Source organism: Morchella importuna (genome assembly GCF_003444635.1).
Source record: "Morchella importuna strain M04M26 chromosome Unknown Morimp01GS020, whole genome shotgun sequence".
Classification (NCBI taxonomy): Eukaryota; Fungi; Ascomycota; class Pezizomycetes; order Pezizales; family Morchellaceae; genus Morchella; species Morchella importuna.
This window is the reverse complement of record NW_025763417.1, coordinates 207,106-230,883: the sequence shown is the minus strand read 5'-3', so window position 1 is coordinate 230,883 and position 23,778 is coordinate 207,106. Positions and strand designations below refer to the sequence as shown.

Here is a 23,778-nt window from a genome sequence, read left to right as displayed (position 1 = left end):
GTAGGCTTGAATTAAGGAGACTATTTTGGGCGCAGTTCCATGATTTCATAGGCCTCAATCACAGAACATCACTCGGTATGTCGAGTTATCAGAGTTTTTTGAACTATGGACGAGATTTGGTTGCTTTATTGACTTTATTGACTACTCTACTATCCATCCGTCTCCACTAACTACATTTACTAGCGACACCATACGTAGTGACTATTATAAATGACTAATGCCGACAGCTATATTTGCTCCTAGTCTTAGAAGTCATATATTTTAATAGTGATGTTAGAATCAGTGACGAATACCAAAGGCTCAACTCTACCTAACGTTACATTCATCCTATGGTTTCTACAAGTGGTTTCCGGCCTTCGGCCGGTACTACATGTACATATATCAATCAGTCCAATATGTAGGCAAGCCGCTTTGCGACGTGTTTTTCTATTTGCCTGGCAGGCAAAGTCCATCACTAGATATCTGCTCCGGTCGACATATGCTTTTTCTAATATCCCTCATATATAAGACAATTTCTCCAGTTCAAGCTGCACGTATACCCCTTTAACAACCACCAAGCTGCTAAAATCGGACTACTAATCGATCCCCAGAACTGAACCTATTAACAAGTTAACCCACTTAGTATAAACCATATACTTATATTCAACGTAACATGTTTTAAGTGAAACAAACCTCACTTAATGAGCCAATCAGAGGCTTTTAAAAATATGCAGGTTATACTCGGCACGACACCCCCAGACTCTGGACCTATCTTACTGGGCCCGCAGGTAACCGTATGCCCCTGAACGAAGAACTTGAATTATCTAGGAAGTTCCTCCTCGCAGCTACGCAGCAGCCTCATATAGAGTACATATATATACTAGCGATGCCGGAAATTTTATTGCCCACATGACCGCTGTATTGGTGTGAAGCGTGAGAGTGGTAGGTCACGTGGGCAATAAAATATTCGGCGTCGCTAGTATAACTAATCTGATTATAATTTTTAATATATTATTTGGGTTAGGGTTGTTAGTCACATACATTCAGTAGCCAGTCAGAGAGCGATATAAGCGCTTACCCCCATACCCTTGACTTCGTTCAGGGAATTCAGTACTTCGTCCAGGGAATCCGTTTCGTTCAGGGCATTCACTTAATTCAGGGCAATTATACTTATTAAATGTGCCATGTCAGTTAATCAAGTACTTTCAACAACTGGCGCTCTGATGCTTCATACCTGCGAGTGAGAGTTTATGATCCCTTTTATATTTCGTACTCCAATATATGCAGGTAATACATCTCATTGCCATATATCACCGCCAGGTAAAGACCTCATGCTTTAAGATGTCTTGATGGGTTTGAGCGGGTAGCTACACTATCTGCTGCCGTTAGACAAATACAACGCCCAACAGCATCTATCCACTACAGAAATCGGTACCGAAGTATGCACACGAAGAGATCATTCCATGTTATAATATATACACACTATGATATCGAAAACCTTGCTATAAACCTCATCAAATTGTTTCATTACAGTCGTTAATAAAAACCAAAAACAACTAACTACATGTACTCAACACGATAAGCCTGCTTATTATAAACATGATACAACGCGTAACCTAATAATTACCAGCCTTCAAGCTAACAAGTGACGGTGTTCCCGTCGTAGGAGGGTTGGACCACCGGGTCTCAACGAATGTCTTCATGATTCCATATTCCTTCTTGTCAAAAGCGTTGTACAACTCCTTGAACTCATCGATCTTGAAGCGATGGGTGAGGATGAACGTGGGGTCAAAGACACCTTCTTCGATCTTCTTCAAGAGGTCATGCCAGTACATGTGGACGGGGCACTAAAACCTAACGTCAGCCCACTCATAATTATAACAGAAGAAAGTAAGCAAAGAAGCAAAGAAATAGTTACCTGTCCAGCACCCTTCATTGTAATGCCCTTCTCCATCAACGCACCAATGTTGAACCCGTTCGTGTACGCCGCATAATCCGCAATCAATGAGATAGTTCCAAACTTCCTCGTGGCCTTTAGACACTCGTTCAGTACCTCGCTCGAGTCGGTCTCCATCCCGACCGCTCGCTGTACCTTGTGCACAATCCCCTTCGCGTATCTGAACCCAGCAGCATCGATACTGCAGTCGACACCGTGCACCTCCCTCTTTAAGATCTCACCAACCACATCGGGTGTCTCATCAAAGTTAATAGTCTCAATGCCCAACTTTGTCCTAGCGAGTTCCAGGCGTTCCGGAACATTGTCGATACCAATAATGCGGCGGGCGCCCTCAAGCTGCGACCAGCGGGCGGCGAGGAGCCCAATAGGGCCAAGACCCCAAATGGCAACGGAGGAGCCACCCTTGACATCGGCGCACTTGACGGAGTGATAGGAGGTGGGGACAATGTCGGAGAGGTAGAGGGCCTTCTCATCGGGAACGCTGTCGGGGATCTTGAGGAGATTGTTATCACCGAAGGGAACGCGGACGTATTCAGCTTGGCCACCGGCGAAGCCTCCTGCGAAATGGGAGTATCCGAAAACGCCGGCAAAGGTCTGGCCGTACATAGTTTCCTGGACGGAGGATTTGTTGGTGACGTCACACATGGAAGAGAGACCTTCTTTACACATTTTGCATTCGCCACAGCTGGAGGTGTTAGTTTTTGGTTATAGATTTCCTCCCTTTCGGGGAGGATCTTAACTTACGCAATCTGGAAACTGGCGACCACTCGGTCTCCCTTCTTCAACTTTGTGACCTCAGGACCAACTTCGTCCACAATTCCCATAAACTCGTGGCCCAAGATATCACCATCCTTCAATTCAATGATCCTACAGATTCCCCTAGTCAGCGCTAGGCCCTACTAAAACTACGAGGAATAATACATACTCTTTGTGGTAAAGATGCAGATCACTTCCACAGATTGTTGTTCCAGTAACTTTGATAACAACGTCCTTGGGGTCTGTAACGGCAGGCACGGGCACTTCTTCAACCTCCACACTGTCTTTTCCGTGCCAGCGGAGAGCCTTCATCTTGGCACCATCAGGGCGGTGCTTGTATTCTGTTGATGTGGCCACGGGCTTTGTGCCAATGGCCTTCTCCATAAGGTTTGCTCCAGCGTTCATTCTGAGTATATTTTTTAATAGTAAAAGAAATTGATGATATCAGTTGTAGATAATGTAAATTGGTTTGTAAATCGGTTTGTAATTGGGTTGAGAAGGTCGGACTTTTGAGGGTTTATTTATTCTCAATGTCTAGCTCCCTCCACAAACAAAAATATCGACGTCATGGACATTCCGCAATTGTTAACGTAATCTGAACGTCATGATGATTCTTTCTTCTAACAATGTATTAGTAAGGCCGCCCTTAGGATCCACTGGTATCTTGTTCGAGGCCGCCATCGACGCAGATCAAAGTTGTTTTAGGAGCACAAATCAAGGCAGAGCGACATGCTCTGTGTCTGAATTGGGAGTAATGTTGGCTTCGGTTGGTCCAGCTATAGTACTTCTTACTGTAATTGGCTTGGCATTGTCAACTACAACCCACTTGATCGTTATTTCCACGATGGCCATAGAGACCATTGTTAAGCCCGAGATTCAGCAATCTCGAGAAACTGGGACTCTCTAAACTCGTGGGTAACTTCTTGGCAACAAAGATCCTGATCCCGCTGTTAATTGAACTTGTCTGTATGAGAAGACGCTGACAAATGTAGCCTCATAGAAATCAGGACCTTCTCTTCAGCAACATTATCACCGGCCCTCATTCAATTGGCCTATAATCAGGTTATCAACACTCTACAAGTCAGAAAGTATCACATAAGAGAAGCTGCTAGCGTCAGAATGCGCCCAATGACATCCCTAGAGACTCCAGATACATACATACATTTATTTCGAATTCGACATTCTACTTGCAGCTGTTTCATCATAAACATCTCTTACACGAGTAAGAAGGATCTTAGTCTTGTCAAGAACTAGAAGAGGCTCCTTAATCCTCAGTAGAAGAGAGGTTGACTACATGTATGAGAGATGCAGGGGACTGGCTATCGAAACAGCCTGGATGGGACGTCCATGCTATAAGACGGTTGTAAACTGTTATAAAACCCATAAAGCCACGCCAAGCTAAGCGGTGTGGCTTGCAAAAGTCCCGTGTGTGCCAAGTCTTAAGCGATATGTCAGCCCAACCTAGAAACACCTATAACTTCAACCAGTGCGCGGTCCTACCAGCTAACTCCCCAAGTAGTACTAAGGGAATCTTATCCGACATCTATCTCAACATGATACCAGAGAATGAGAATCTTGCTCTCCCAACCGCTCGTGGACCCATCCCCTACCAGACAAGAAGGCAACAACCATCTTGGACTGAGAGTTCAGATATTCCATATCAACCTGATGCCAATTATTACAACAACGATTCCAGTTTCAAGGCCTAGGTAATGGTTATAGTGTGATATTGCTAAAAATTTGCCTAACATAGCGCTCACTAAGAGCATAAAATTACCTACTACAAAGTGGAGCTCAAGGACCTATGGAGTGGAAGGGACAACCGTTTCAAGGAAATGTCATATCATGCTCCCATCCGGGCTAACCACAGGTAAAGGCCCCCCAGTAGTGGGAAGATGCTCGTCCAGAACCTTAAAGATGAGCAAACTAAACTCTCGTGGTACCAGGCAAATGATAATGGTGACTCCACAGTCGAGTCTGGTTTGTGGGGGTTTGGGGGCGGCGCTTGGAGGATACCACAGCTGATATCCTTCAATCTGCACGCTTGGTGGTGTTGAAAGGAATTAGAGTTGCAAAGTGCCTTGGAGCTGGGAACATTATCCCGATTTTTAGACAGCGGAGATTTTTTTTTTTTTTTTTTTTGTTTAATTCATTAATTGACAGCGGAGATTTGATACTTAGGTCAATGTAGTAATTGTCATATTTTCTGTTTGCATCTGATTATCGACCCACCCATCTATAGAACCATAAAACTACTTCCTTAAAAAATTATCAATCTTCAAAGTTTGAGAATGAAGATAACTCTTCTACATCTGGTACACCCTCTTCGGCCGATACACACCATCAACAGAGCCCAAGTAAGCCAGTATACTCCTCTGCTAACCCCCCGCCATATCTCGTCCTTCTCATTGAGTACTTATCCGCTTTACCGGCTCCCCAGTAGCGAATCAACCTCCAACGCCAGTACTGACTGCATAAGCCTTGCCGTACCATCCATAAAATGCAAGTACATCAGGTACCTGCCTCTACGACGGCGTCCTCAACACCACGACCGCATGCTGCGTGCGCGCGCAAGTTCACGGATGACACCTCACGGAAGTGGGTAGCCGATAGCATGTACACGCTTACCAGCGTAAGAACCAGAAAATGCAGTTGCTCAGGGCAAGGATAATTTGTATGGAGTGGCGTCGTTCTCTCATACAAATAATCCCTGTTTCCGTTACTTGCATTTTCTGGTTCTTTTGAGGGTAAGCTGTAGAGTAGGTTGTCGAAGTCGTGCACAACATATTGTACCACCTTAGAGCGCATGTAAAGCACTCCTCGGGCATGCTACGTACGGAAGCTTCCCGTGGTAGACTTGGTCTCGGGAGGCTTTCATTATCAGTCGAATTATGCAAGTGGCCATGTGGCAGTTTGGCAGCGGGGATAGTGAGGGGTATGAGTCAGTGCTTGTGATGATTTAAAATGAGATTCTCTTTTTACTTGCTGAGTTTGTATGCGCCAGAAGTAGACGGCACTGTAGTATTCCTTACTTGAGGTAGGCGTTTATGTAGTCATTCTTTGCTTTAAAAACTGATGGACGAGTCTAAGGAAGGTGTCACTTATAGATCCACCACAGAGGGCCATTTAATCGAAAGGCTCTTGAAAACTGCGTTAACCTCGACACTCATCAAGTTGGCAGATGTGTTGCTAGAGTCTATTCGAGGCGCAATGATGCAGGTCCAAATTAGCATTAGTGAATTGGCCAGTATAAAGAGCACTGTAGGTCTCATCAAGTAAGAATTGGCTTTATGTTCGTGAAGACAAGTAAAAACGTAACCTGGGCCAGGGATTGGATTTGCCCCTTGTGATTATGGATGGTTACAGTACTGAGTTTAAACCAAAGCAACAGAACCACCTAGAAGGTTAAAAAAAAAAATGTTCAATAAACTTTTGAGCAGAGTAAAGCTCATGCATGATGACTGGTGGTAGAAGTAGAGTAGCACTTAAGTTGGTTAGGTGCTTGTATGCAAGGCACTCAACAAAATCGGCTAGACATGTATGCTCCTGTAGCCCTGTGGATAAAAAAGGCAAAGCACAAGCTTGCACTGGGGTCGAGATGCAACAGCAGGACCTCGGACCTGGTAAGGCGACGAGGATGATTTGCGCGATATTCGTCTCCGACGGGAATAACCATGCGGCTAGAAAGAGAGAAAAAAAACACATCCTCGTTCCTGAGCTGAGTTCATTGGTGGACGAACACATGGCTAGGTGCCGTTGTGCCTAGTGTACCACGAGGCCAAGAAGATCTCGCGAATCACAGCGGACGGGAGGGAGGGAGCACGGTGGAGGGCGAGGGGGCTAACACAACCACAATCGCACCCGGATAAGAAAATCTCTGTCTCTATCCCGCGGGGGATATGGGAGTGCCGTGAGGCGCAAGCCATTTTGGTGATAGGATGGAGGGGCATCGCGATTTGCCTCCATCTTCACTGAAGGATTTTATCTTTTCCTTTTCCTTTCGCCTTCACGGATCGGACCGCAGAAAATAGCTTACTGAATTCGATTTAGAGAGAGATATTACATCTGTAGGTACATGTACAGCGCTGTAGTTTCTTTAGAGCTGATATCGATAGCCGTGCATAAGTTGTCGGGGCAAGGGAGAAAAAACAATGGTTATTTTTAAGTACCTTCTTTCTCGGAGAGGATGGTACATCCTTTTGCCTCTTCTGTTTCGGGGCCGTACTTCTATCGCAGTTAATCATTGACAGGGTGATTAATAACCTACCAACAGACTCGCAGGGTAGAGTACGAAGGCGCGAAGGAGCTGGCAGATGACGTGTTAAAACAACAAGCTCAAATGAGCACGATATGTACGTTGATTATTTTCATGGACATGCTGATTGTAACCCTACGTGTGCTCACCAGCTTGCAATAATGCTAGGCGGAATTAAGTAAATATTAATAACCTATCTCTATGATGAGCAATGACTAATGCACGTGCATACTCGCGGCCAGCAACAAGAACCCGAATATGCAGCTGCAAGTCTTTGGTATATTTTTCACTTCTACTCCAATGGAAATTGCAGATTAGGACGTGCATTTTCGGGTTCTTGTTGCTGGTCGCGAGTAGGTAGGTACATGGCACTCATGTATGTAATGTAGGTACATAGATACCGAAAGCCAATCGATAAATAACGGTTCAAACGGTATACAGTAGTACCAACCGCATAATAGTGGGGGGTTCGAATCCATAATCTCAAAGTAAACTTCAACAATTGAGTTGCTCAGAACGAGGATGATCCCATTGATTTGGTCTGGTCCTTGTCCTGGTTCCTTGTAGTAGTTACCTGATTGATATGGTCTCTTCCACGGTGTTCTCCAGAGAGTCCTACACTCCGAATGTCCTCCAAAGGGTTTCTAGATAATCTTCCAGATTGAATACTAGACCCGAGCGTCTTCCCAAGTGAAATAAACGTTCCGATTCTAGCTCTAGAATCCACGTTATTGTCAGATCTGCAGACAGCACTCCGCAGGCTCAAAACCAAAACAAGAGATTTCAAAATACCTAGAGGCACACAAACAACAGACAAGGCCTATTTTAATATACCCTGTTTTTTGCCCTCCATGGATTCTCTTCCAATTACCAGAACCCTCATGGGTTTTGTACCCTATGTGTGTTTATTTTCATGCCTTATCAAGAACAAGCTGCCTAAAAGTGACTTTTTCCTGCATCGAACGAGATGCACATACCGAAAACACGTACCTATCTTGCTTGCTGGATACGAATCAGCCGGGCTTTCTCTCGCTCTCTCAATTTTTTTTTATTTCTCTCTGGATAGCTGGACGAACGAGATATTGCAATTTCCCAGCCTCGCCGGTTAAGAGATATGCAAATGAATTTGAAGCGACCGCAACGTGCCGCATAGACTTCTTACTTGAGGGATTCCACAGCCACCAGCCATCTCGTTCTTGATAACTCTGAAGGTGGTCCAATCAGGCGCAGAACTTACTCTGCCTCTCTGGAAGTATGGAAGTCTGGCAGTTTTGCGGTCTGCCTGCCCCCCCCCCCCCCCCCCTCCCGCCAGTCAGGCTGAGCTCTCGCAAAAGTGTCAAAATTTAGAACCGCCCAAGAGGATTGATTTAGTAATACTCGTGTTGTCTTACATTACACATGGAGCAGGTACTACCAAACTGTATGTACCTGGACCAAGCTCATGATGATCCTATTCTACCTTCTGTTCTGGTTCCTGTTCCTGCGTCCACCCTACTCTACTTCTACCCGGAAAAGAGAAGGGAAAAGAAAAAATCTCGGCAAATATTATTCAGGAACAGGAACAAGGATATTTGTATGAGTTACGCTAGACCGTTTTCTTCCCTGTACAGTGCCTGAGCCTGTGTGTGATTGAAATTTTTTTCTTTGCGTCATCCCTGCAGGCACCGAAATTTTGACGCAAGGGGAGGTGGGAGGGGTGGGGTGGTAAGGTGGGTAGGGCCGGGGTGTGCGTCGCTTTGGGTCAGGTACCACCCAGGAACCGCTGTTGCTCCTGTCGCGCGCCATTGGAGGAGGGAGGCGGCGAGCAGTGAGAGGAAAATAGAATTGGAGCCAATGTGAGAGGAGAATGGGCAATTAATTGCGTGAGAAAAACAACAAGACATTGCATGAGGGCTTGAGGGCTGGAGAATGCCTATTCGTCTCTGGGGATTGCGATTCGTTCTGCGTAAAGTATCACCTGCCATAACTACTGTCTGCTGTTTAATTTTCTTTTCGAGCGATGGATGGATGGGCTACTCCAGTTGGTGTTCGAAATCTAAAGCTCAATCTTATACCTCGCCCAGCTGGGTAACTGCAACAGTACTGGCAGTAACCAGCACACATCCCGACTGGCGGTAACCCCACGACAGGTTCATTTCTTTTTTGTAAGCAGCATAGAGTAACGAACTGACTAGGCCAGGGTCTGAGTATAGAGTATAGAGTAGAGTGTGCAGAGAAGCGTGTAGAGAAGTGTGGTACCGGTACATACCTTGCGCCTACTCATTCCCCACGCCGCCGTTAGTTAGTTTGCATTCCCTCTCACTCGACAACTTTATAACCACCAAGGACCCCCTTCCCGGGCCACGATCTTTTTCTTTCCACCATTCTATAACTCAACATTCCCGCGTTCCCTTCCATCTTTCAGCACACTCCTTTGCTGTCATTCTATCCATCTTTTATCGTCACTCCTTCTTGCGATATAACTTCTTGCTTCCTGTGTTTCAAGTCTATTCATAAACAAGGTCCATTTGCAGCAGTACACTTGAAACTCCAAAACACTCACACACACACTCGCACAACATATATTTCTACGAAACTTGAAACCACACGTGCAGTACACACGGGAATTCCTCGCATCTTTAAATACCAACCAACCTCCTCCTAGCTTGAAAAATTTAAAAGCCAATCAACACACATTCTCTATCACTATCACTATTTTCAGCAAGCATCTACTGCGGAATTGAATTTTGCAGTATACACAACAGTCCTTATCGTCAGATCATAAACCGTCCTTTCTTCGCACGAATCTTGTATTCACCACTAGTAGTCTTCACTACCAAATATCTACAAATCTACAACTTTCAAAACTCTTAAAATTTTCACAATGCACTCCACCACTCTCATCTCCTTCCTTCTCCTCCTCCTCACCCCCCTCTTCGCCGCCGCCCAAGACACCATCATCGGGCCCAGCACCACTGCCGCCCCTGCCGGCGCTGAATCCACCTCCTTCTCCAGCACCACCACCGTGCGCACAACCATCACCTCCACACAAGTCACCTTCATCACCATGACCGGTGTCCCCCCGTCCTCAAGCACGTCAGTTGCCATTTCCTCTTCCACTTCTTCCCCTGTTGCGAATGCCACTGCAACGAATTCTAAACCCTCTGTTAGCGTTACTGGTAACGGTACTGCCATTGCGACCGGGAGCCCCTCGGCTGTTCCATTTGTGGGTGCTGCGCCTGGCGCGTTCAGGGCGTCAGCAGGGATGGGCGCTGTGGTTATTGCGGCCGCCGTATGGCTGTTGTAAGGCGGGAGTTGGGATGGAGCTGTCTAAACCAAGTAGTTGGTGACAGCGTGTGGGGAGGATTATTATATGTTCTTGGAGAGATGGCAACCTAGTGTTGTGATATTTTTACTTCTACTTCTTGCGCTGCTGTTGGGTATTCATTCTTTTTTTTTTTAACCAACTGGTGGCAGTAACTATTATACCTTCTTTTTTTTACTATTATTACTTTACTTTTCTTTTCGTTCTTTCTTTTTTTTGGCCGTTGACCACGTTGACGCATTTGAAAGCCTTATTTTTGATACCCACTTTTTATATATATACGATACACCTTGTAGAAAACGGTTTGGAGTTTTTATTATTATTACTTTTTCACGAATTTGGATGACTGGGGATACGGGGTTGGAATCGGATTGGTGTTTTGGGCGGCTTCTTTTTTAGGCTAGTTATTAGTTACTAGTAGTTGGCGGAAATATATTAGCCGTTGTTGAACTGAACTGAACTGAGCTGAGATTGGTTGCTGCGAGTGAATTGTGAGTGAGTGCTGGTGACTGGCGACGGGGTGGTGGGTGGTGATAATGCTTAAACCCAACAATGAACACCCGCAGGAAAAAAGTGAGGAAACAGCGGGTGCAACCCGTCCGAACCCCAATGCAAAATTGGGGATAAAAATGAAAAGAAGTAATATAACTAAACAATAAAATACAGAATAGATACTATGGCCTCTAAACTATATTCACCACCCCCTATGATCTCCCTAGTCCTTTACTACTGCTGCAATTCTCTTTGGCATGCTGTCAATGATTTTTATATACATTTCCCCCAATCTGGCCTTTCCTACTCTTCCCTAGCTTGGGCTTCAATAACTTTTATATTTTCATTCGGAGTAGCCTCTATCCACTTTCCAGACTTGTCAAAAGGCATGGCCACAGAATACTCGTGGGGTTGTATTGCGGATGTCAAGTTGGAGGCGCCCGTTGTCACGCTACTCGCTGTTTCCTCGCTTTTTTCCTGTGGGTGAACTAACCAACAGAAACCCAAATAGAACTCCCTATTGTCCACTTACCATGGTTCGAACAAGACCGCACCTCGATCCGCACCTACCACCACATCCCCAAACCCACTATCCACGGTCCATCACCACCAGAACGCATCATCTCGCTTCTCCCCCAAGGCGAAATTAAACTCACCTCGCCATGCACCCCACCTCTCCTTCTCCACACTCCACCTACGTAGCTACACAGGACCCTGAGCTAAGGTGTACTTAGTAGTTATCGCGCTTCGGAAATGATACCGACACCTAGCGAAATTACACATCGACACAAACCCCACACGTGCGCTCTCTACCCCCTATGTAACCAGGCAATATTGCGTAATCTTACTTTTTTGTTTCACGAGTAGCTAATACTAAGAGTCTAAGACTACATAATACTAAGAGTAATATTAAGACTGTGTAAAAGTTAAGTCTCGAGAGAAAGGAGTCGTGCGCTCCGGCGAAAAACAAAAACAAAACACATCTAGCTGAGTCTACTTATGATTAAGAGTACCAACATCTCAAGCTCAGTCCAGCCGGCCAGTCCGGTCCGGGCAGGTGCCAGTAGTTGAACCACGACAAGTGATCATTTCGCAGCTCTCTCCGAAATTGGTCTCACGTTTGAAATCTGAAAGTCTCAAGTCTGGAGTCGAGTTGTCTCGTCTCGTCTCGTCTCGTCTCGGTAAATTTAAACATTAGGCAAGTAAGCAAGCCACAGATTGCGCGCGCTAAGACAATGTTTGGCTGCAGGTAGGATCTTACCCGTTCTGCTTACCCAGAGTTGAGGGCGTCATGTCATGCCATGCTGCAGATGAGATGGGGATCATCGCCTCGGCTGATTTGCATTTAGGTTGTTAGAGCCTCAAGTGTAATTTGGAGAAAGGAGTGGATTACAGATATGAAATCCACCATACAAATTGCTAGCTAGCTACAGTAGTTGCTATACCGGAGCTTGGAAAGAAAAACGCCATTATGCGCAATTGCTATTCTACAGCAGGATTACTTCCATGACTTCGCTTCACCTAATCCCACCACGCACACTGCAAAAAGGCCTACCACAGGCCTAAAGAATATGTATGTAAAAAAGGAAAAAAGCTACCTCCTACCCAATTACGCCCCATTCACAATTCCCACCCCAGTATGCACCTCCGCCCCCATCCCACCATCATCACCTCCCTCCACCTCCTCCTCATCACTCGCCCTCCAGTCTGTCACACCACCCCTATAATCCGCGACCCTCGCCCACCCAATTCTGACCACCACAACCCTCACCTCCTCGCCCTCCAGATAGCACCTATTTTCGCTCTGCGGGTTGTTCTCCATGTGCACGCGGCGATAGTACTCCTCCTCCTCAGACCCCTGCGGGATCAAGTGTGCATAGCCATTCAACGTCGCCGAGATCGAGCTCAGCGCCGCAGAATTCAGGTTCGTCAGGAACGCCGATAACGACGACGGCTGGGGTGGCTGTTCGGCGGCGGCGGTGGGGAACGCGTGGGTGGTGAGCGTGGGCGAGGTGGAGAAGGGGTTCGTGGAGGATATTGATGGGCGGTGCGAGACCCAGTCGTGGACGAGGAGGGAGACGCGGGGGTTCGTGGTGAGATTGAGCGTCTTTTTGGTGCCGGGGTGGGTGGTCATTACGATGACGGGGCCGGAGGTGGAGGTGCTGGAGCGGATGTTGTTGGGCGGAAGGCGGTAGGGGGTGGTGGGGAGATAGGTGTAGTTCATTAGGGAGACCTGGAGGGGAGTTTGTTAGTATCTGGAAGCTGGGTTCGAATTGAGGGAGTGCGGGGTGGAGCTTACGTGGGGCCAGAGACCGTCAGAGGTGGCGAGGTGAAGCTGTAGATGATCTATTAGCCCAGTTCAAGTCTGTGAATAGCTAAAGAACGTCACGATAATACTCGCGTCAGGGAAAAAGAACCAGAACATGCAAGTGAGAAAGCAGGGATTATTTGTATGGAGTGGCGCTGAGCTGCCATACAAACTAGGCATTTGCATGTTCTGGTTCTTTATCCTAGACGCGAGTAGACCCTAGAGCCAGATCAAAAGCAAAAGGTAGGAAGGGAAACCCACATATCTTGCATTCTTCAAGCACGCAACAACCTCTGGCGGAAGCTCGCACGACGCCGCACTCGCATTCGGAATTGCTGTAGCCATGGTTTTGATGGGGGAATGGTTTTTATCGAGCTCTTCACTGTGATATTTAAGCAAAATGGGCAACCTCCTTGAATTGGTTGGTGGTTGACTGCCTGACTGTCTGAGATGGAGTTATGTCGAGGAGGACCGATGGCGTATGTGACGACAAAGGCCGAAGATCGGATGTGCTGGGCCCCGCTAAACTCGTGACCTGTGGTTCTTGGCGCGCTTGGAACCACGGCTTGCAGGGGTTTTGGAGAGAGCTCACGACCTTGCGGGGGATATAAATCTATTTATGTAGCCGTGTAGGGAGAGGGGAATTGAGCAAACTCAGAGGGAGTGGAGATGATAGATGGTTACGTGGGGTTATGTAGTCTGTCTGTCTGGTGAAAGGCATCAGGATAGCTGTGGTGTATGCAGATGTAGCTATCATATCTGCCCTTGTGACCCGCCCGTATCAGTTATCAGGTTTGACATATACGGTTACTCTGTACCCGCACGACTGCAGTCTTCTCTCCGTACGCGGTGCATACATTGGGTAATGCCCTAAGAGTGTCACCACAGCATGCATAACAGCTCCTTAGCAGCTACCGCAAAGGCAACAACATTCCTGTAGGAGATGGCTCAGTATGCACACTCAATCCAGAGCTACAATTCTCTCCTAGATATAGTTCACGGATTTGCGCTGCTTCTCAATTGGTTGTGAGAGCATTCACAGGACATCACTCGACCCCACGTTGATGTAATGCCAAGCCTGCGGCTGACCAACAGCTACCTCTTTACCCCCCGCCGCACGTGAGGGGGAAAGCATTTCCCCGCAAAGTCTCGATTTCCTTGGAACGGACGGGAGAGCAAGCAAGGAAGCATAGGAGCCAGGCAAGGAGCTGGCAAATAGGTAGTCAAGCAATCATGTAACGCATGTAACGCATGTATGTATGTATGTAGGTCACATTCAGGTACAACGGTGGCCTATTTGGTATCAAGTGAGTTATGCCTCACCTTCTTCTTCCCCTCCTCACACTCCCCTCTTCATCTTCCCCTCCTCATCTTCTCATCTTCTCTCCTCTCAGCAATTGTACCTGAACTTCACCCACCCCCCCTCATCCACTCAGAGCTACAGTCCCTACTCCATAGCTTTATAGTATCACTACATCTCCACCACCATCAATCACTCGTAACCACACATCCCCACTCCCACCATGATACTATCACGCCAGCTTCCCCGCTCTCTCGCCCGGACAAGCATCACTGCCGCCGTCACTCGCCCCCTCAGCACCTCCGCCCTCCTGCAATCCACAAAGATCCCCAGCCTCGCCAGCATAACACACAGCGAAGAGTCCACCACCGACTTCAAAACACGAGTATCTGATTTCCGAAAGCAGCTCCGTGCCAACAAAAAGAATGCTGAGTCCCAGACGCTTGCTTCCGCCGGTGCCGCTGGCGACGACCACCACCACCACCACGAGAAGAGCGGCATCGTAAAGAGTATCCTGTACGGATCCGAGCAGGGACAGAAGGAGGAGCGTGAGATGGAGCAGAGCTATGGGAAGGTGCTCGCTAGGGGGAAATATGTGCATGCCATCGAGTTCCACCATGTGAAGCCGGACAAGGTGGCAGAGTACATTGAGCTGGTGGGGCAGGAGTATCCGAAGGTTGCGGGGGAGAGAGAGAATAGCTGCCATTTGGTGGGCAGCTGGAAGACGGAGATTGGGGATTGTGAGACATTTGGTTAGTGGTTCACTTTGAAGATATCATTGAGTGTCAATTGCACGAATACTAATATTTCTGAATAGTTCATATCTGGGAATACCAAGGATGTGAGTATATTACTTCATTTTACTACTATATTTATCATTTGCATTCCAAAACTGCCTTCCCTCTCTATATCACAACAAAGAAGAGCTGAGTGGTGTGCAATATAACTACAACTTTCAAAAGAATCCCCAAATTCAACCTCGAAGCTCTAAACAGCTACTTCGATGCAATACTGCTGCTCAATAGCTCAAAAAAACTAACACTCTCCAGACGCCGGCTATCATCAAACCCATTCCCGCCTCTCCCACTCCCCCTCCTGGGGGAAGTTTCAACGCGAGCTCCCTAAGTACCTCACCTCCCGCCGCACCGACCTCATGCAAGAATTCTCCTTCTGGCCCACCACGCCCCCGCGCGCCCTCGGCGGCATCTTCGAGCTCCGCACATACACCCTCCGTCCCGGCAACCTCCTCGAATGGGAGACACACTGGAGGCGTGGGCTGCAGGCGCGCAAGAACGTGATGGAGGGCGTCGGCGCTTGGTTCTGCCAGGTCGGCAGCCTCAACACGGTACACCACTTGTGGCAGTTTGCGGATCTTCGGGAGCGCCAGGTGGGGAGAGAGCAGAGCTGGAATGAGAGGGGCTGGAGCGACACGGTGCATAAGACGGTGCCTCTGATCTCTAAAATGGAGAGTAGGATCTTGGTTCCGTTGCCGTGGAGCCCGGTTAGTTAGGTTGAAAGCAATAGGGCTGTAGATGGGGATGGCTTTTAGTAGACGGTGGGGTGTGGCTTTATTTCTCTCGTTTTTTTATCTGCTTGTTGGTAGTTATGGCAATCTTGCGGGAATTGGGTAAGTTCTTATTTACTGAGTGGCTAGAGGTGTATAGCTCATATAGCTAGCTAGATACCCGGTGCTTGGGTCTGAATTACATATCATGCTCGTTGGAGTTATCGTGTTACAAACTAAATTCCTCATATGGGGATTATCTACAATCAACTGGTGCTACTTATTATTCACGTAGGTTGAAAAAGAAAAGAAAAGTTGTATTGCTTTATAACTAGTAGCTATCTAGAACTCTAAAGAAACCGAATTATGTCTTTTATACCAGTTACCACAAACCGCAAAGCCAAACCACTACCAAGAAGCCTCCCCTCAAGAGTACACATGATGTTTCCTAGCCGCCAACTTTGTCTAATAGCCTGTGAAAATCCCCGAAATCAAGCCCACATTGCTTTGAACTTTTCATCAAACGTGGTTTTCAGCAGCTGGAATGCCCTCAAGACTTTGACTAGCTCCATATCGCTCTTCCTCAGGTTCATCGTTTCAAATCTATCCACATAATCCTCGTCCCCAAAGTCTTCACTACCATCTCCCTCGAGATTCATATCAGAGGACTTTTCTTTGGTGATAAGGAAATCCTCAGCGTCACCCAAGCCAGCAGCATCAGCAGCGTCGTCATCGTCCACGCAAACTAAAAAGTTGCTGAGGCTGGTGACGATGGTAGCAAGGACAAGACTGAAGTCATTGAGCACGAACCAAATGTCGCTACGGCGGACGGCGTTTTGTCTTACGAGAGTTACGACCTCCCCATGCCGGTAAAAGTCGAGAAGGTATGAGTTGAGAGGGGTGTTTTCGCTGGTATCCAAGTAAGGCACAGCTGCGTTTTCAAGGAATATTCTACTACGGACAGAGTCTGCCAGATCGGATATAGAGGTGAATTTGTCATCTGGACCGGAGAGAGCAACAAAAGATGATCTAGCAAGTGTGGGTGGAAGTGGCTGTATTGGAGTTGGTCCTCCGGTGCCGCCACACACAGAATGACTAAAGGGCAAGATATTGTCAGCGGTATCATTGCAGTACTCCGCTGCAAAAGTCTTGACATAAGTTGTATAGACCTCAAGGGTCCTTTTGTTATGCTTTTCCAGGATTTCAGTGGCAGTAGGAGGAAGAGGGGGTAATATTGGGACATTTTTATCGCGAGATGGCTGTCGACAAAATAAACACGCCAATACATGCATCAGTTCCATGCAAGTTTTGTGTGGCTTTTCTAATATTTCCGCACACAAAGAGTGGAAAAATCCAGACCTAAGCAGAGCATGAAAAGCAAAGCCACTGTCCTCTGTATGACACAGGTGGCCCGTAAGCCTTGAGAAGTTGATCGGCTCACCGCCGGGTCCTATCAGTCTCTGCCTACGGAGGAATTCAATGGAAAACCGAACGTGATGAAAGACCTGCTCTTTAAAAGTATCACCGCCTATAAACAGCCTTGGCTGTGATAGTAGTGCGCTGATAGATTTCTTGGCATGTTCCGAGCCATTGGATTCATGTAGAAGGACAAAGAGGCGAAGAACCAAAGATGTTGTTATTGGGAAATGCCCAATTAACGAAGGGAGCCTTGAACTGATGAGCCGTCGAATTTTGCCTAATGGTATTCCAAGGAATATGACGTTTCCTAAGTCGTCGAAACCACGTCTTCCAGCTCTTCCAGCTGACTGACGAAATTCAAGCGCAGTCAACCAAATACTATCACCCCCAAAGATGACAGTCTTACAGGGCATGTTTATTCCGAGCGAGAGGGTTCCTAAAGACGATTAGACCCTCTTCATAAAAATAGTAATTATAAGCTAAAATTTACCAGTAGCAATGACAACACGTAAAAAGCCTTTTCGGAAAAGTATCTCAACCCTGTAATATTGGGTAATATTAGCAAGGTTATTCAGGTGATAAAAGAAGGAATGATTGGCCTACAGTTGGCGATAATGACCTAATTTCAAGAGATGCCGTCAGTAGGATATTCGGGTCAGTGATTAAATATTCAAGGAGTGAATTCTTACGATTGAGTCCAGAGTGATGGATACCGATTCCACGCTTTAAGGCATTAAATGCCCCGTCTGGTAATTTAAACATGGAAAGGAACTCGAACTCTTTCGTTAACTCTTCCCGGCTATGTTTACTATTGTCCGCAAATGAGAATTGAGGAGATGGGATATCTGGGTCGAAGAACTCAAAAAAACTCGATTCCTTTGCCGTCTCTTCTTGAAGTTTTTCTGCTTTGGTGCCCTCAAAGTTTTTGGCATCCTTTTTAGCCCTTTGCTTCAAGAAGGAGTTATTCTTGACTTCATTGTACTCCTCCCATTTGCGCAGGGTCTCATTCCAGCCGGCATCGCTCTCCCGCCATTTTGATTCGGCAGAAGCTAGCTCTTCTGCAACATGATTGCAAAGTATCTCGCATATGGATCGATCATGGGAGAATATAATTGCGGGAAGAGCGCCTTTTTTGTTGAGTTCGTCAAGGAGAGGGAGGGTGGATCTGCGAAGGGCTGGTAGATTACTGGCCGCTTCTATAGCCTCCTCCAAAGATTGTCCATCCCCTTCAGCCGGATAACTATTCATCCGCTCCCAGTTCCTTTGGCGGACCATAGCGGGCTCCTCCCACAAAGGACCCATCAACTTTTGGACAACTCTATGAAAAGGTGAGCCAGCTGAGGTCATCCAACGTCTAAGGACAGTCTTAAGTTCGGCCTCCCAATTTATTACATGGATTTTGTGTATTATGGGGAACTTTGAGAAATATAATTCTGGATCAAGTCTTTGCTCCACGGGATATTTTTTGGTTGACCTTTCCTTCATGGCCCGATATAACCATAGACAATCTCTCGGCTCCAGAGCGAGGTCGTCCGACATACCACGAGAGGTATCGACCAGAGAGGAAACCGGATGCATCGGAATAAAGCTTGGTGAACTTTCTAGTCTTGGGAACTTGCGTTCTGTTACGAGACCAGAAAACTCATAATCCTTTGGTGTGACGTAAACCATCTTCCGTAGATCAGAATATCGGTGGTGATGTTGCACCATTTCCAATTTGATACCAAGAGGCTTTTGTGTGGATTTCATCCATTTGCTGAACTCTTCTGGATTTCCTACAGTTGCTGACAGGGCAATGATGGGGCATGGTGATAGCATGATGAGCTGCTCCCAAACAGCACCGTCCTCCGCTTGACCGATGCAATGGACTTCGTCAAAAATGATACGCTTTACACGCCGGGACCAGGAATCTGCATTACTCGGCGCAAGAAGCATGATTTGTAGTATGTGAGGTACGGTGACGAGAATTTGGCATCCGGTGGGGTTACCAACACGCCGGTCTCGGGTGTGGATTGCCCAAACAGACTTGCCAGCGTGGGGATATCGTTTTTGAAAACGTGCCAAAACTTCTGCTGCAACTTGATTGACCTATAGCCTTAATATTAATTTACAAACGAGAGAGAGTGATAGTTCACGATTGAAAAGGAGGAAACTTACCAGAGCTTTGTTTGGTGCAACATAAACCAAGACATCGTCATCTCCAGACCGTAAAACCTGTTGATATGATTAGAATCAGACTGATGTGATATAAAGAAACTGGGAGCGCTAACCTTCTCCATGGCGTAAAAGGAGATGAATGTCTTTCCAGCAGAGGTTGGTGCAACGATAAATACAGAGTTATTTTGATCAATCTCATCCAAAACCTTTCTTTGCCATCCATCAGGTTCAAAGGAAACCCTAGGATCTGGCTTTGAATCCATATCTCGATCCATATACTGCCCGCAATGCAAAAGTTGAAACTCCGTGGAGGTCATCTGAAGCCTAACATCTACCAGAGAATTTCCATCCCAAGGCATCTTAAAGGTTAGATTACTTTCCAATAATGGATCTGATATCAACCGAGGCGGCAGCGATACGCCTAAAGACCCAAAGAGATTCTTCAGTATCTTGTGGATCTCTTTCGTCAGGCCCTTTGAGCCTAGTAAACTTTTCACTTCACTGAAGACCTTCGCTATAACATCGTATCCATCCTCTCTTTTATCTTTTCGACAGTAGTCCGTCCAAAATCGCAGTAAGATCCAGACTTTGTATATCCGAACTTCGCAATCCACAATATCGCCTTTCTCTGACAAGGTGGAGTTGATTTTGTCCAGGAATTGCTCTAGCTGCGAAATCTTTGCAAGATCATCTGTGGTCTCCTGGATATCACCACATAATGTTTTCCATATCCGCAAAAGAGTGAGGTCGCCCTTACCAACGAGCTTTTTGTTGTTTTCAGCGCGAATAAGCTCTTTCTTACTTAACGGTCGTTCCTTTTTCCCCGCCTTCTGTGTGGCTTTGGTCGCTGGGGCAGGTTGGGTGTTTGGTTGAAAGCTTCGAGGACCGTTTGTAATAACAATAGGTTCCAAAATTTTTCCCTTCGCGCCAATGAGAGACGCGGCGTACTTCGTCATATCAGAAGCACCCCGTTGTTCATATCTCCTTGCTCTCCCAGCAAGCCATTTGTTGGTACTAGGCTTCCAAACTGGGAGATTTCGGTTGGTTTTAGTTATTATTCTGAGCTTCCGATTGTCCCTATCAGAAATTTCCCTCTTTAATTCGTTGACCTCTTGTGAAGCAGCCAAAGAATCAACGTTCAGTTTTATCTGAGATAAAAAGGTATCAAATGTTGGATTTGAAAATGGTAGAACTTTCAGCTTTGTCTGGTTCATTGACCCATTGATCTGTTTGTGCTTTGGTTTGTTCTCCGCCTTCTTTTTCGGCTTCTTGGAAGAGGGCAGTCGAGATGACTGCTCTTTAGGTTTAAACAGCGTGCTCAGTAAGACCGTATGTCTACATGATAGCTCGATCGCTTTGGACATGCGGGTAAAGTCAGATACAACAGCCTCTGGGATAGATTCAAGGTGAATATCGCCGTGCTCCAATCCGTGCTCCAATTTCGCGAGTAATCTCCCGTCGACAAAATCGTGTATATTTCGGCACTTCAGCTGGGAGGCAGCATGCATGTAATCTTTGTCGTTTAGGAGATGGTAGGAGATAATAATCAATTGCCTGGTTTTTGATCTTATCCCATTTGTTGGTGCAGGGACAATATGTCTTTGAGGCAAAGATAAGTGGCCGAGGAGTGCAACGTGCAACAAAAACGACGCTAAGTCTGAGTCCGCTGCACTGAAATCTGCACTCGCTCTTTTAAGTAGTGTAGATATTGAAGCCACGGCCATCAACTCTCGTTCTGTAAAAACTTGGTCTGTGCAGATTTCGGAGAATTTGTAGTCATAAGAAACATCGGGGTGTTCGCTGGCGAGCGATTCGTAGGCTATGTGCAATTGATCTGGTAGTTGCTTTATCATAATTCTGGGCCCACCCTGAACAATTGATATGAGAACCTGGGACAAGATTTTTATTAGTAAATGTGCAAATATATTGGGAGATATCCTTCTTACTTTACTATCCCGAAACTCAGCTGTATTGATCCATGCAACATTATAATCCGCCATAATCATCCTCCAGACAAATCCCACCATGAGGAGCTTGACTTTTTTGTTTATTTCCCCCTTACTGTCGTGACACATGACAAAATAAGGCCTGGTAGTCTCAAGATACTGCTCAAAATCGTCATGATATGGATCTCGGAATTGAAAAACGCGGAAACCTGTTTCTCCTGCTTCGCTCTTGGCCTCGATCTCCTCCTTTTCCGAAGTATTTACGAGGTGCTGGATGATCGCCGAGCGTGCAAATAGGTACTTGTAGTTATTTTCTTTGCTCTTTGATTCCCCTTCGATAATGGAATTATACTTGTTTTCTATTCAATTGAAAATTGTCAACTTAAATAGTGATAAACCATAGCCATAGGTATATCTATGGCTATAAGTAATCTAGTGCGACAGACCTTCAAAGAAGACTAAGTGGAAATTACATCCCCGCTTCTTCAAGTTGAGTAGAAAAGATTCCACAACATAGACAAGATGCAGCAATTGAAACCCATCTGGTCGTGTGGATGATCGATTAGTGGAATTCTGGTTTACGATGGGGGACGGATGCTTTTAGGTGGGGGTATCAAATACCTTCTATATCTATCCTTTCATCACTTAGGGCCTGACGAAGAAGAGAGTCCCCTTCAACGATAAAAAGCTCCCTCCCTGCATAATCCCCAACCAGGTCTATACGTCGTGGGTGTAAGTGTTCCTTCCAAGCCCTAAGTATGCCATAAATCTTCGCCATGGTGGACGAATTGTCGCGCTCCTTTCGTAAATACTTTGAGATATTGAAGATGTAGTGAGAGAGGAAGCTTAAGGGCTGGGAGTCCAAGTTATAGAAGTCTTTTCCTTTATACCAATTACCCGGTGTAAGGGAATTAAGGCGCCAGTGTACGCCTGAGGGGGGTGAAGAGAAAAGGTCCTGTGGTGGCTCCTACAATGTTCTAAGTCACTTCCCACACAATCAGGCCAGCCAACTTCGGCAGCAACCCTAACCCAGTATTTAATTAACTACATATACCTTATGTGCACTTGTTCCGTTCCTGTGATCCTTTCGGGCCGGTCCGCCTGCAGCCGCAAGTTACTATTAGATCAAAGTTTATATCCATCCCCAATACCTCCAGTGCCCACAGAATAAACAAGCATGTAGTAGGAACAGTGGCTGCTTCCTGAATCTTCCGCATTATTTTTTTCATTTTCACTAGACTCATAATATTATACCCAATCGATTAGGATAAATTTGCGTAGGTTGACCATGATCGACAGGGATTTTGTATCAAAACCGAAGTCTGGCATACGAGTCCCTGATGAGCCAAAACTCATGACTATACAAAAGACACTCAATGGATCGGAATTGCTCTCCAAAGATATGGAAAGGTAAAAGTAGAGCCTAAACCGTCTCGAATTTCGTCAATCGTTAGACAGTTCAGGCAAACCCTCATGTGTAGCCCTGGGTCTAGGGTCACGTGCCATTAAAGGACCCCCTACTCGGAATCTGAATTTGGTCTTGCTATGCCTATACCTATATTATGCTTGGATGCGTTATATCAGGCCATTCCCATTTTTGCTGGAACGTAAGTCATGAAGCGGTCTCCAGATTTAGGCCATACTCACATGAGTGTACTTACACAATTATTCATCTCTTCACTGAACGGGTCCATATCAAACGAGGAGAGCACCTCATAAATTCTGATAACCCTTACAATGATCGGTACATGTAGTTTGACGCTGAGAGGTTGGTGACAATTGCGACTGCCAATGTACCATGCTACAATACCCCGATTTGGTCCCCGGTTCCACACCTACATAATGGGACCTGGCAGAGCACTGCTTATTAATCAAACCCGAGCGTACCAGCATCTAAATCACATATTGAGCCTAACAATCCAATAGTTCGTATATATCGTGGTTAAACGATTGCGGACGTTCAAAATGTCAGCGAATAAAACAATGATGCCAAGGAGCCTTACGCTGCTTTGTGACAAAGAAAACTACCGTATTAGCGAGAGCAGATGTCCTCCCGAAGAAGACTTGTCGGAATGCGAACCGGAACCCGACGATATGGTGTTGATGTAGACCATAGGGCTTGATGATAAATAAACTCCACTCGCCCCATCGCTGCATGATTTCTGGGGTATGTAGAGTACTCTATGTGTTGGTACATACATGTATATAAGTTATCCAAGGTAAGATGAATATCCATGGCTATCGGGGAAGGGTGTTTTCTTTAAGGAGGGAGGGGCCAGCTTGAATATATATGGATATCTGTATTTCTGGCATAGAATTCCCAGGTGAAGATTAAAGGAGCAGGGTTAGGGTTTAGCGCAAGAGACCTCCAGAATCCACAGACGACGGAAGCAGGCTTATC

General features: G+C 46.2%; 6 protein-coding genes across 6 annotated transcripts; 3 read left to right on the top strand and 3 right to left on the bottom strand.

The window, feature by feature from the left end:
* Window positions 1-1,595: 1,595 nt before the first annotated feature.
* Window positions 1,596-3,097, bottom strand: LAJ45_06668 (uncharacterized protein; the record flags this gene model as incomplete). Its single annotated transcript, XM_046116230.1, has 4 exons — window positions 1,596-1,826; window positions 1,898-2,621; window positions 2,681-2,803; window positions 2,862-3,097. 4 exons carry the CDS (start codon window positions 3,095-3,097, stop codon window positions 1,596-1,598), a joined length of 1,314 nt encoding a protein of 437 aa, XP_045970433.1.
* Window positions 3,098-3,296: 199 nt separating this feature from the next.
* On the top strand, window positions 3,297-4,717 carry LAJ45_06667 (uncharacterized protein; the record flags this gene model as incomplete). The annotated part of the gene is made up of 8 exons (XM_046116229.1): window positions 3,297-3,458; window positions 3,547-3,603; window positions 3,693-3,780; window positions 3,834-3,914; window positions 4,130-4,142; window positions 4,212-4,336; window positions 4,457-4,562; window positions 4,639-4,717. The coding sequence occupies 8 exons, from the start codon at window positions 3,297-3,299 to the stop codon at window positions 4,715-4,717; spliced, it is 711 nt and encodes a 236-aa protein (XP_045970432.1).
* A 5,093-nt stretch (window positions 4,718-9,810) lies between these two features.
* LAJ45_06666 (uncharacterized protein) lies at window positions 9,811-10,233 on the top strand (the record flags this gene model as incomplete). Its single annotated transcript, XM_046116228.1, has 2 exons — window positions 9,811-10,022; window positions 10,098-10,233. 2 exons carry the CDS (start codon window positions 9,811-9,813, stop codon window positions 10,231-10,233), a joined length of 348 nt encoding a protein of 115 aa, XP_045970431.1.
* Window positions 10,234-12,352: 2,119 nt separating this feature from the next.
* LAJ45_06665 (uncharacterized protein) lies at window positions 12,353-13,396 on the bottom strand (the record flags this gene model as incomplete). The annotated part of the gene is made up of 3 exons (XM_046116227.1): window positions 12,353-12,976; window positions 13,043-13,078; window positions 13,313-13,396. The coding sequence occupies 3 exons, from the start codon at window positions 13,394-13,396 to the stop codon at window positions 12,353-12,355; spliced, it is 744 nt and encodes a 247-aa protein (XP_045970430.1).
* A 1,178-nt stretch (window positions 13,397-14,574) lies between these two features.
* Window positions 14,575-16,053, top strand: LAJ45_06664 (uncharacterized protein; the record flags this gene model as incomplete). Its single annotated transcript, XM_046116226.1, has 5 exons — window positions 14,575-15,103; window positions 15,169-15,192; window positions 15,401-15,852; window positions 15,955-15,978; window positions 16,033-16,053. The coding sequence occupies 5 exons, from the start codon at window positions 14,575-14,577 to the stop codon at window positions 16,051-16,053; spliced, it is 1,050 nt and encodes a 349-aa protein (XP_045970429.1).
* Window positions 16,054-16,346: 293 nt separating this feature from the next.
* LAJ45_06663 (uncharacterized protein) lies at window positions 16,347-22,155 on the bottom strand (the record flags this gene model as incomplete). Its single annotated transcript, XM_046116225.1, has 10 exons — window positions 16,347-17,710; window positions 17,765-17,814; window positions 17,878-17,893; window positions 17,964-19,124; window positions 19,178-19,352; window positions 19,432-19,488; window positions 19,545-21,320; window positions 21,378-21,736; window positions 21,824-21,919; window positions 21,999-22,155. 10 exons carry the CDS (start codon window positions 22,153-22,155, stop codon window positions 16,347-16,349), a joined length of 5,211 nt encoding a protein of 1,736 aa, XP_045970428.1.
* Between the last annotated feature and the right edge of the window lie 1,623 nt (window positions 22,156-23,778).